The following is a 12,365-nucleotide window of genomic DNA, read 5'->3' as shown; positions in this document are numbered from 1 at the left end:
AGAAATTACAGGATCTACTCTTTCAAACTCTGATACTTGGGCACATTAGCCAACTGCGCCACCATCAGAGTGTTGGAGTTTTTTCTGCGAATTTTTTTATATTACTGTTACCGTTACTGCATTCCAGTACACATGCATCCTCACCACTGTGGTCTGCAGGTAACGGCAGTGGTACTGCAACTGCCCATGTGTTTTCATCAAGTAAAATTTTTCTGGGCTGGGTTTGTTGGAGAAGAAGTCAAAAATGTACATCCTCTATAGTTTTATAATTCTTTTGCTGACTTCTACGTTAAACCAAAAAAGAAGTCTCCAAAGCCACAGCGCTCCGAATCCTGTGTGACCCCAATCAGCGCCGAGTACAGATCTCAAGTTCATGTTCATCGACTGACCAAAGAATGCTGGCCCTATTTGGTGGAATCATGGTCATGAAACTAGCTGAGGACCAATACCCCACAAAGTATAACAAATTAACAGTATTCTGAGAAGAAGTTGAATTCAATTCTTCCAAGTCATTCTGAATGCAATTTGTTGTCTCATTTTCTTGGCTAGTTTGGCAGATTAAGTTGGTTCTGAATAGCATACTGGAATCACAACGAGTCAAGAACTCAGTTGGAAACTATGATCTAGAAATTAGGATCATATATAACGGCTATTTTTCTTTCTTCTTATTTTTTTTTTTGAGAAAACAAGCTTTGAGATTACTTCTAAAGAAATAGATGTCTGAATTCCATGGAACAAGTTGGTTGATACAAGAAAAGAAGAGGGGAAAAAAGAAGTGTGTACAGTACAGGATCCAGGTGCCTTTTATGTATGTAACTCTGGAAAGAACCACAGAAAAACCAATGGTCGAACTGAATGCAAAATAAACTTGTCATCCAATGTGCATCTCTACTCGGTTCCAGCGATCTTCTTCTTGAATGCTTCAATGTCTGAAGCTAGTTCTTTTCTGCTAGACTGGATATAATAAATAAACTCTTTAGTATAATAAATAATGTAATATAATATTACAATGAGCAAACCATCTTTTCAAGTGTGTGTGCTTTCTGATTATGATGGCATGAATTCCATAAACTATGGTGTTTGAAACTTATCCAACGGAAATAAGTATTGCAAAAGCTAGTAGTTTTTTAAATAATGACAGGATCCACAGTTTTAAAATACATAACAGTATTGTCAGTCAGAAGCTATAAATAACAAAATCAATCCACTAAATGTGTCAAGTTGATGGAAGATTTTCTTATTGAAGCTACCATCTAAATAGCAAAATGCATAATATTGTACAATGGTTTAATCTTGGTTAACAAAACAAGCTATGGAACAGTATTTTCCAGATTTTACCTTGAAAAGAAGGTACCGGTAAACAAACCATCCAGTGTATCCAAGCCCTACTAACTCCATGATCTTTGGAAGCTGGCAAGACAAAGACAACCCCATTCCAGAGTTTACAAGGGCCAGAAATAGTTACTTAAAAGTTTAAGAGAAGCAATCTAAGGGTACAAAACCATTGTCCGTCTGTCATATTAATCTGTTCCAGATTAAGAAATAAAAGAAAGAAATTATTCAAGCATACCAAAGGAACTGAGTTGATGGCGCCAACCACAATTGAAGATAACCAAACTGCAACTATCGCTCCACCTCCATAGAGAAGTACAGTGGACTTATTTTCGAGTGCATCCCACTATTTAAAAAAAACAGACACGGATTTGGATTTAGAGCTCACTAGTGGAATATAATCAATAGAGAAAAATATGAGGTGAGTATCACATTTAGGCAACACAAGGTCCAACTTTAGTGAGTAGGCAACTGATCCAGCTGACCATTTGGACTTTACTTATAACTAAATACCACAGATTCAAGAGGTCTGGGGAGGCTTTCACCTTTCCTTTCAAGTCTTCGAACACTTCTCCAACCTCAATGGTGCTCTCTTCTGTGGAAGAGGCTCTGATCTGATGCAAAGAAAACCTCTGTGCCTCTGTTTCGAAGAAACACCAAAACAAATCATTTGTACAGGTACAATGAGTAGAGTGTAATGTTACAGAATTAATATCTTTTGGGACCATATTGAATGTCCAAGATATAAATAGACGATGCAAGTGACAAACTATTAGAAGAACCCATATTATTGCATATTCAGTTTAGTATAGAGAATTCTCTTTTTCTTTTAATAAAGTGAAAAACTTAGTAACAACTAACCTACATGGATAAATCTCCTAAAAATACAGTAACCAAATGTATAAAGCAAATGATTGACAAAGATATAATATTGAGAAACTAAAAAAAATAGTAAGAAGAAGTGTCACATTTAGCAATAGTTAGATCAAGGAGATGTTGGACCCAAAAATACTAAATCTCTTAAGCTGAATCAGAATTTTTTCCATTGAGTTTGCATATATTTCTTTAAAGATTAAACATGTTTAATAAAGTTATCTGAACCCCCTACAAGATTGGTTGGGTTTGGACTACGAGTTGCAGATTCCAGAGTGTATGCACTTTGTCCTCCCTTTGAACTCCACAAGCTCAAAATAGCAATTAAGTTTACTCCCAACCCTCACTCAAGGACTTGAGGTTCGGAAACAGCTTTGCCAGTGATTGCAAAAAAATGTAGCACATTACTTTTGAAAGGCCATCAAAAGATCAGCAGGGCCTTGGCACACCCAAGACACAATGAATTTAGCTTTAAGAAACTACACAAAGTCACCAAACATATTGACCTAAGCTTCTATAAGTTACTTGACAAACAGAGAGCTTGTACAAAAATTGTGAAACCAAACCACATTGGAGTGCTAACTTCAGGGGGGAAAAAAATGGGGAATGGGGATATGCACCTGGTCTCAGAGAGACTTATAAATTACAAGTTTCTGTTGAATCCTTGGAGTTAATGGGCTTGGTTCCTTCTATACTCTGACTTCGAGTAGTCCTCTAATGGTAAAGTATCTCCGATACACACAGGTATGGAATATGGATTAATGACACTGAAGCTTTTCCCAATCAATACAATTAAGTTATTGAGCAGAGGTCTTTAACTAACAAGAATAAAGGGTTGCAGGGTTTCAATCCAAATAGGAAATAACCCAAGTGCAAATAAAATTGGCTGCGGATTCTGCAGCCCCAGACTAAGGCATCAATCTCTATTTCGAATTCTTCGGTACAAATTAGAGCAGAAATTGCATATTAAACAAAATGTTCCAAAATTTTCCCTCTGGTTTACAACTATTTGTGCATTAACCTACTTCTTATTTGATTAACTGTTTCACAGAAGAGAGAGAGATTGAAGAGGTAGAAGCTCACCTGAGAAGTGTTTGAAAGAGATGGAGGACGCGGGAGCGATAGGGCGAGGTGGTAGAGAAGGCAGAGCGGAGCAGCGTGGACATTTGCTGGTCGTGGGAAGACGCGGACCCAACACCGCTACCGCCATAGTAGATACGCCTGCGTACGCCGTCGTTGCCATGGCCTCCCAACAAGAACAACTTCACAGTCTCTCTGGTTGACCTCTCTTTCTCTATCTCTTCTTCTTCTTTTCGTTTTTCTCTGTCCGCGATTCTTTTCTCCTCCATTCTCACCTCCCCAGCTTCCTTTCTACGACATGTGGCACTAAATGACTCTCTGATTGGCTGCTTTCCTATCTTAAAAAATCCACGTTTGCATTCCGCCACCCACCCTATTAATCATCAACCATCTCTCATATTAATTTAAAATTCCTAAATTACCCTTATCCTTCCTCCTCTAAAGCCCATCCTCCCAGCCCCCTCCATCTGGCAGCCGGGAGTAAATTGGCCAAATCGAATCGGCTGGCAGTGACCAGATCCGATTCCGACCAATCCATAAACCATATCTAGAATTAGAGTGCAGAATCTTACTGATTGAATCGGCATTGAATGGACCCGATTCGAACCTGGATCCGAGTTTTGCATCCTTAGCTACAGTACAACAACAATACATTTGGCATTATCCCAACTTAATGTGGTCGGTTATATGGATTCAACAAAACAAAGTAAAAAAAACTGAGTTCTAACCAAAATAGGAAAAGAAAAGAGAAATGATAAATGATAAATGAAAGATGAAAGATAGTAAGAAGAAAAAGACACAACCTAGCATTTCAGGAGAATCTCAACTCAATGGGGTCTACATGGATCTTTGCTCTCTAATAGGCTCTATCCGAGGTCATACTTGGTACAAGACGTAGATTATGCATGTTCTTCTTCATCACTTCTCCTATGGTCATTTTAGGCCTGCCCCTAGCTCTATTAGCTCCTTCAATCAGAATCACATCATTTTAGGTCATTGCATCCTTAGCTGCAATGATTACTGAAATATCAGATTCCCCTCCCCTCCCCTCCCCTCCCCTACCCTACCCTACCCTACCCTACCCTACCCTAGCTTGGATTTGGCTCCTCTCCAGGGAGTCCATCACTGGATTGAACTCCTCTCCAAGGAGCCCAACACCCAAGGGGCATCCAGCCGTTGGGTTGTGCCGCTGACATCTTGATGGTTGATTGGACGCACGCCGGGATGTGTGCAGCACAACTTAGCCCTTGAATGCTCCCCTAGGCACTCCTTGGGCACTGAACTCCCTATAGAGGAGCCGGATCCGTCCATCGTCCAGGGATACATCCAACTGCTGGGCTGCCACACACAAATTCCAATGTGCATCAAATCAGCATGTATGGTGCACCAAGATGTGTGCGCAGCAGCCCAACCATTGGATGTGTCCCTGTGCAATGGACTCCCTGGAGAGGAGCCTGATCCCCCTAACCTAGCCTATAATTAGATTGCATATATTGAGTTTAGCTGCAATGAGTAAAGTAATAGCTTGTTTATGATTCTGCTCCCCACTTCGTCCCTTTTAAAGAGTTTAGGACTAGCTTTACAAATGAAATGTTATGGAATCATCCTTCCTTCCATATTCAGTTTTCACGCCATTAACTGTAGCTTTGTCTGTTAGAAATAAGAACAAACTTTTATGGTTGCGCTTCGTTGTCATCTTTTGTCATCTTTTGTCCTAACTTAACCAACCATTTCCTTCTCATTTTTAGGGATTCGTCTTTCCATAAACACTCCAACTGATCCAACACAACCAAAATCTTCAAACCCACCATTATTAAGAAGAAATAAAAATGGAGAAATCTGAAAATAAAGAGGATCTTCTGCCAATCTGGATTTTCCTTTTCGAAAACTATAACGTCATTAAAATCTTAACGGAGGAGGTTATATGACTTTGGAGGACCTAATTCCTATTTTACCGCAGTCGATGCCTCAAATTGCGTTGGTAACTGGACTCGAAATTGAGGATTATAGGAGTAAGACCCATTATCGTTTTCTTTTTACAGATCATCGTGGGCTGCTCTCCCTTGGTAGGAGGGACTAGGGAGGGAAGGGAAGGGAACTATTAACCTCTTCTGCTCTGATCTCCAGCTTTTCCCTTTCCCATCCTCTTTCTCTCACATGATTTCCGACCATTGTTGCAGAATTCCCTTCTTGTCAGACACCTAACCTGCCCAGTGAGAACCGAGCCCAGGATTCCCTTCTTCTTCCCTTGACGAGGTGATTCAATCTCAATCCTTTCCGTTCTGGCTCTTTTTCAGGCCTTGAGTGCCACCCTTTCTTTTGTTTTCTGTTGGGTTTTTTTATTCTCTTCTTTCTCCACCTTCTGGAATGAAATCATTAGGCGTTGGATTTAATGGAGGAAGGGCATCGTAATCGTATTATTCTTCTTGGAATACATCATTAGTTTAATTTGTCTTTATGGGTTGGAACCCATTTCTGCCTCTCAAGCAGAGAGGAACATAAAGCAACAGATCTCATTATGGCAGTTCCTTCCGGAATGCAGCATTCTTCATGGCATAAATGTTACGGAAGGGAACTGCGGAGACTAATTATATATGTTGGGTTTCACTTTCTGATACCTAACTTCTCATCCATTTATTGAGATGCTGGCTGACAAAATCGGAGGAATTGAGTTTCCTTTCCAGTTCCATGGGTTGCAGAAGCTTGTATTTCATATGCGTCATTTTCTCCCTATTCTTTTCATCCATAGCCCAAAGCTTACAGAACCAGTCTGCTCGCATTTCTTTAGATGATCTTCTTCAACAATATGCCTCCAGAGTTCTTGCCCGATCTCACTCCGGTATTCTGTACAAAGCAACCCTTCCTGCAAATTTATCAGGCATGGAAGCCTCAGTTGTCCGGCTCAGGGGCGGTAGCTTTTGGACCAGAGGAGCCAACTATAGCGCTTTCCAGTTGCCACCCAAAATCAGTGCTTCCCCTTACATCAAGAGATTAGCCATAGTCTACCAAAATCTGGGCAACTGGTCCTCCCATTACTACAGGGTATCAGGCCATTCATTGGTCACTCCTGTGGTTGGTTTCAGGGCTTATGATGCCTCCAATTTTAGCTCCAGTGTCATTACACCAATCAATCTCAGCGTGATTGGGGATCCCATTTCAATCCATTTCCCCCAGTTCCTGTTGCCTTCAGGGTTGAATTGGACTGCAAAATGTGTTACATTCAATGTAGATGGGACAGTGTTCCTTACTGACATGACCCTCCCCAATGTATGTTCCACACCCAATCAAGGCCATTTCTCCATTGTTGTTGAACAGCCCAAGAGGAAAGCAAGGAGGGGGTGGAATCTGTGGAGGTGGTGGGTGGTAGTAGTTGTGTGTGGATTTGTTGGATTAGTTTCCATATGTGTGGTTTCTATTCTTCTTGTTAGGCACACTAAAGCAAAGAAAATCAGGAAAATGGAAAGAAAAGCTGATCAAGGTGAGTCTTTCAAAACAATCTGGGTCGGATCTAGTAAAATGCCTTCTGCAGCAGTAACTAGAACCCAGCCAATCCTTGAGAATAGTTATGCCCCATGACTTGATTTCTTCTTCTTTTTTTTTCTTGTCTTTGGACTATTGCTTATTTTGTGGTCGGCAGAGTAAGGTAGAGGATTTTTGTATGCATGTACAAATGGGAAAGTTATTTTTGTGTTTTGTGTTTTAGGGTGGTAAGGAAGGGTGGTAAGGAATTAGTAGTGTTCTTTGAATTTTGTAAGGGAAGTTACAACCAATTGTAATTTGGGGCTGATTTCAGATTGAAATGGTTGATGATCAAGTTCCACGTTGATGATCAAGTTCCACATTGTTTTGATTGGAGCATTCTTCTTTACTCTCTTCAAAGTTTCATTGCTTTTATGACTTCAATACCTCTTTGAAGTGAGTTTGATGTCTGCAACTCTGTAAGAAGTGTTTTTCTTGTTCTTTAATGGACATAGATAATCTGATTGATATGGCAAGTAAACAAGTGAATTTCACTTGATCAAGTAAGCAGAATTACCTGGTTTTCAGCATAATCAATAGTTTGAAGTTCATCAGTGTCTCCCCTCGCTGCCACGATCTGTTCACACATGAATGCATATATGCATGATGAAGATGCATGAAAATATAAATTTTAGATTTGGTTTTCTAATATTATTCGGGAAGTTAATCCTCTACGTATTCTATCATTTGATTAGTTAATTCTCCTGCAGTTTCTCCTCATCTCCCCCTTGGTTTCCTGTGAGGGGATTTAAGTTTCCCTTCTTAACCAGTGGCATTTGTAGAGTCGCTGTAGAAGTTCTGTGAATCCTTGATGCATGTCATTACATTGTCATATATAGACCCTCCACTGAAGAGATCTTTTGTGTGCAACAATCCTCTTCTCAGGGTGAGAGCTTGGAAACAGTGTTCGCTGAATTGATTTGGACTTTGGTGATCAACTTATCCAACATAAGTTTCATCACAACCATATGAAGGGCACCTTCATTTTCTCTTGGAAGCAACCAGCACTTCTAGGTTTGTTCCATTAAATAAATGGTTACAAATTGCGACAACTTGCTATAACAATCAAATGAACTTGACATAAACATTTCTGTTCCTCTGAATCCTGGCACTGATATTCTCTTCAAGGTCTGCAAATGAAGAAGGGAGAACTTCTGCAGCTTTTCTGTTTGCAGTCCTTGCCTCCCTTCTTCCCAATGGCACTGACCATTAAGAATCCCCATACTACAACTGACACAATTAGATTGACTTTTAATTGTATTTTCTTTGGGGGGAGAATTTGAAGCATATCAATGTATCCTTGCAATTAAAAAGGTGGGTTTGATTGCGCAGTCACAACTCACTAGGGTGAAGGGTAGTAAACTTTTTCTTCATATTCAGTGACACCTAAAACAAAGAACAGAAAGCTCTATCTTGTAAGCCAGAGTATCTTCATAGAAGAACAGAACAATTGCAGAACAAGAGACAGAACAAGAGAATCTCTCATTCTTCTATTTCTGTTTTTCACCCATTGCCCTGTAGATTTCACCGTGTCTGATCAGAGAGAGAGAGAGAAACAACAAAATCAAATGTCAAAGCTACCCCAGCAACATATTTCAAACGAGCCATTGACCATATTAGTAGTTTTGATTCCTTTTTCTTCTAAAAGCAAAAGTCGATAACTTTTGCAATGATGTATCCTACTTTTTAGAGCAGGTGGGTAGGATGGTGTTGTCTGTTTTTGATTCAAGCCATTTTAATGGATCATGGAATCATGCCCTTTATAAACTCTGTATATGATAAAACACAGGTTGCTTAAAGTAGAACTATAATTTATGTGAAAGAGACCGAACGCCATCCCACAGCGCATGCCACCTCTGAGCCCAGACACAGGAGCATGTGAAATGACCATCAGACCCCTAGTCATTGCCATCTTACTAGGGGTGCGATAGTCATTAGTGCGTCCCTATGTCTAGACGCAGGGGCGGCGTGCGCTGCACAGCTGGGTGGCGTTCTTTCTTCCATAATTTATTTTTCAATCAGATCAGTGGTTATAAACAACTATGTCTACCACCCCTGAAATTTAAAAAATTACTTCTGTATCCCTGAATATTAACTGTTAGTTTTGAAATGAAATGACAATTTGCCCTTGTCCTCACAATTCTTATGTTTCCGTTCTTTGGTTTAAGATCCAATCTCTGATATCTTGAGTTTTGAATTAAGATTTTCAGATCAGAATATATATTCAGAATTAGCATTTGATATTCTGTTGATTTCCGTTTTAAAAATCTGATCTTGATAAAGATTCAACCAAGTCTTGTTCTGTTGGTACTCCCAAGTTTAAGTTCTTGAATGTGCTATTATTACTACTGGTTACTATTTAACCCTGCTTCAGATCCACAGGTCAGAATATAACTATCCACCACCACCACCACCGCCGCCGTAACCACCCCCTCCCCTTCGACCACCACCACCTCTACCCCCACCGTTTTTCCCATCGTATCCACCACCTCCACCACTGTAACCATCACCTCCGCTTCCAAAACCGTAATCCCCACCACGGCTACCCCTTCCCCCCATCGCCACCGAAACCATCAGACCTACTGCTTCCTTGAACAGAATCGATTAAAACCCTAATATGCCAATCTAGGGTTTGAAAAAAAAAATCAAAGGAGTCTTATCCTGCTTCTCACTCTGTTGTTTGTAGCTAAGGGTGGTGGCATTGTTAGAGTTGCAGAGGGATAGAAGAGATAATATCAGGAAGAAAAAAAAAAACAGAGAAAAGAGCTTGGATTCTGAAGCTATGGAAGCTCCAAGATACATGGAAAGCTTGGGCTTCAACCCTTTTGAAGAAGAAGATACATGTTGATTTGGGAACAGCAGAAAATTCAAACCTCAAAAATGATTACTGAACAAGAGAGAGAGGTGGCGATAGCACTTAGAACAGGCCGATATCCGGCGAGGATTTTGGTTCTTCGCCGGAGGTTGTTCATTTTCTTCCCTTTGTGTTTCGTTTTCTTCAGTTTTGAGATGGTGATGTTTCATTCATAATGGGGGGTAAAAATGTAATAGCACTTCATCCCAAATAGGGTAAATATGGAATGAAGTGCTGTTAAGGGTATTATGGGCATTTACCCAAAAAAAAAGAAAAAAACTTTCCACATCATGTAATGACTGCAATTCTGTGTGACCAGTCACCCCTTAAATGTCCATCATCATATTCCTTGAAACTTATTCGCTTTCTCCAATGGCGGCAATCGTTCTAGACTTTAAGCATATCTCGCATCTAATGTTCGGGGAATGCTCGTTCTACTTCATTTCAAGCTTGCTCTGTTGAGAGTAAGACAGTAGTATTCTTGGTTCCAAGCTCTTTGTGGCTTCGATGCCACTGGTGTAACTTCTCCTCTCCTTCTGATTAATAAATCGAATTCTTAATACGAAATTCACCAGCTTAAAACCCATATGGTGGTCGCATTATCTTCCTCTAAATTTATCGGGTAAGCTCTGAAAATGGCAGAACATTATGCTGCTGCCCTCCAGTTTAGAAGTTTTTCGCCCTTCCCGTTTCAGGAAATCCTGTGTGTCCTCAAACCTAGCTCCTTCCAGAAGGAAAGTCAAGGTCTTCCAGAAGGAAAGTCAAGGTTTACTCAAAATCCTCTGAAACAGAGCTCTCAGCTGCTGAAGAAGGATGGCTTTAAAAAAGCTTCCTGAGAAGAAGAAAACTTTGTATTCTCAGAGTTTTCCCTGGATAGAGGATTTTCGGTATAAGGTTTGCCGAAATAAACCTTGTTTTGATTCCCTTTGTTCCTACACTGATAGAGATGTTTCACCCTTTTCCATAGTTTTGGATTTGACTTATGGTTTCTGCTACAGCTGATCTCATAGATGAATGATAGACAATTTTACAGAACCTTTTCTGATCTTACCAAAAACAATGGATACTAGAATCTACAAATAGATCACTTGCTAGCATTGTCATCAGCACTTTCATTGAATTGTCATCTTCTATTGTAGTCCTTCACTTGCCTAATGAACTATTCATATTCACCAGAATATATTCGAAAACATTACTCCATGAGTTAGTCGTCATATGTAAAAATCCATTCATTCCAATGGCTGGATAATGCAGAACAGCAAGTCACTAAAGATTTAGAAGCTAACAATATCCCTTAATCCACAAGGCAGAATACCCCAAAATCCCAGTCAAAGGGAGGCTAAGAAAGGCCAGAGTAAGGAACTGTATGCTTTCTCCTTCAAACCAGAAAACTCAGATTTAACAACATCTACCATAGTGAAATACCATTACAGCAGCCCTCCAACAGTAATAAGACAAATAAAAAAAATACCCAAGTAATAGCCTGCATAGGATTTGAGAAAATAAAAACCAGTAGTAAAAGAATGAAGATATGAAAGAAGAAGAAGGGATATGACCATGGCCTTGGTCAGTCTTCCAACAACCAATAGGGCATACCCCCACCACTGTCTCTCGCAGCAAAGGCGAACAAAGCCAGTCTTTTTTCTTTACTTCAAATCCCCCTTGCATGGAGAAGAAATCCCTTACAAAGTAGCAACCCATTAAAATAGAAACTAGCCTAATTTAAGCCCTAATTTTTAGATACATCTCAATGTAGAAACTAATACAAAATAAAATCTAACTTGTAGCTACTTAACAAAAATAGAAACAAACTAACCAGTACCTAATAAAGTAGCAAACAATAAAACAGAAACTATCAAAATAGTAAGCAGGACTATCCCTCATACATGGACTACTTTAAAGACCAAATAATGGGCTTAAGCCTGGCCTATTAGGTGGACCAAACGGTCCAAACCCAACACAAGGGCCCCAACTTGGGCTGCTTGATGGCCTAGGCTTGTTGGCCCCTCTTTTCTTCTTCCTTCCTCGCATTATAACAACATGTCAATACAGAAGAGCCATTGGATTCTATTGTTTAATTGCAATTTTGTGAAACTCCAACTTACTGTGCTTCTCTCTAGCTAAAATTTGGCGAGTTAGATGGACGTGGGCTCCTCTTTTCTTTATCCTTTTGGAGACTGTCCCTTCTCATTCCTTTGTCTTTCAAGGTTCCTTGTGACAATATTAAAGGTCACAAATACATGAGTTGGGAACGCTATACCTGAAGTCAAATGCATAGTTGTGTAATAAATTCTGACTTTTTGAATTGATGAGAAAATTTCAATACAGCATGATACATTCAAAGAAAAGAGATAAATGTAAAGCTTCCATTCATCCTCTGGGCCCAGAGTAACCTGCTTAAATTTCTTCTACTTGGATTGTCTTTCATTAGCTAATGTTGATTTGCTGAGTGGAAATGCGACCAGTATTCCTTAACAAGCTGGCCAAACAATGATCCTTCTCTCTTCATCAATGTTGTTGGTTCATCATATTCCACTACTTTACCTGAAAAAGAGAAAATAGGAGGTTTACAACACTCAGAACAGTCAACCAAGCACTTGATAATTAACTCTCTTTTTTTCTAATTGACTCGGTTGGTTTAGGGTTCATGCTTTCTTAGGTAATTTTTATTTTCATAAAACTGGACAAAACTCAAAAATAGTATTTT

General features: G+C 39.7%; 3 protein-coding genes across 3 annotated transcripts in view; 1 reads left to right on the top strand and 2 right to left on the bottom strand.

The window, feature by feature from the left end:
- Positions 1-12,365, bottom strand: part of LOC122664024 (ABC transporter C family member 10-like) — a 29,680-nt gene that overhangs the window by 7,681 nt on the left and 9,634 nt on the right. Inside the window, exons 13-14 of the mRNA XM_043859706.1 lie at positions 12,071-12,202; positions 9,345-9,346 (exon numbers count right to left, since the gene is read on the bottom strand). Coding sequence (XP_043715641.1) covers positions 12,090-12,202 — 113 coding nt within the window. The 3' untranslated portion in view covers positions 9,345-9,346; positions 12,071-12,089. The remainder of the gene's footprint in view (positions 1-9,344; positions 9,347-12,070; positions 12,203-12,365) is intronic.
- Positions 706-3,519, bottom strand: LOC122664030 (protein CURVATURE THYLAKOID 1A, chloroplastic-like). Its single transcript, XM_043859713.1, has 5 exons — positions 3,289-3,519; positions 1,878-1,972; positions 1,571-1,678; positions 1,339-1,410; positions 706-954 (listed from the first exon to the last, which is right to left on the bottom strand). Exons 1-5 carry the CDS (start codon positions 3,446-3,448, stop codon positions 889-891), a joined length of 501 nt encoding a protein of 166 aa, XP_043715648.1. The 5' UTR covers positions 3,449-3,519; the 3' UTR covers positions 706-888.
- Positions 5,966-7,109, top strand: LOC122664028. The gene has a single exon (XM_043859710.1). The coding sequence runs from the start codon at positions 5,974-5,976 to the stop codon at positions 6,859-6,861; it is 888 nt and encodes a 295-aa protein (XP_043715645.1). The 5' UTR covers positions 5,966-5,973; the 3' UTR covers positions 6,862-7,109.

This window comes from Telopea speciosissima, chromosome 6 (genome assembly GCF_018873765.1).
Source record: "Telopea speciosissima isolate NSW1024214 ecotype Mountain lineage chromosome 6, Tspe_v1, whole genome shotgun sequence".
In the NCBI taxonomy this organism is placed as follows: Eukaryota; Viridiplantae; Streptophyta; class Magnoliopsida; order Proteales; family Proteaceae; genus Telopea; species Telopea speciosissima.
This window is presented reverse-complemented; position numbering and strand designations above follow the sequence as displayed.

Coding starts and splice junctions, on each gene's coding strand:
- LOC122664030 (XM_043859713.1), bottom strand. CDS start 3,448: ATGGCAACGACGGCGTACGCAGGCGTATCTACTATGGCGGTAGCGGTG. Junction 1,679..1,877: donor TCGAAGACTTGAAAGGAAAG/GTGAAAGCCTCC, acceptor TTTTTTAAATAG/TGGGATGCACTCGAAAATAA. Junction 955..1,338: donor ACCGGTACCTTCTTTTCAAG/GTAAAATCTGGA, acceptor TATTATATCCAG/TCTAGCAGAAAAGAACTAGC.
- LOC122664028 (XM_043859710.1), top strand. CDS start 5,974: ATGGGTTGCAGAAGCTTGTATTTCATATGCGTCATTTTCTCCCTATTC.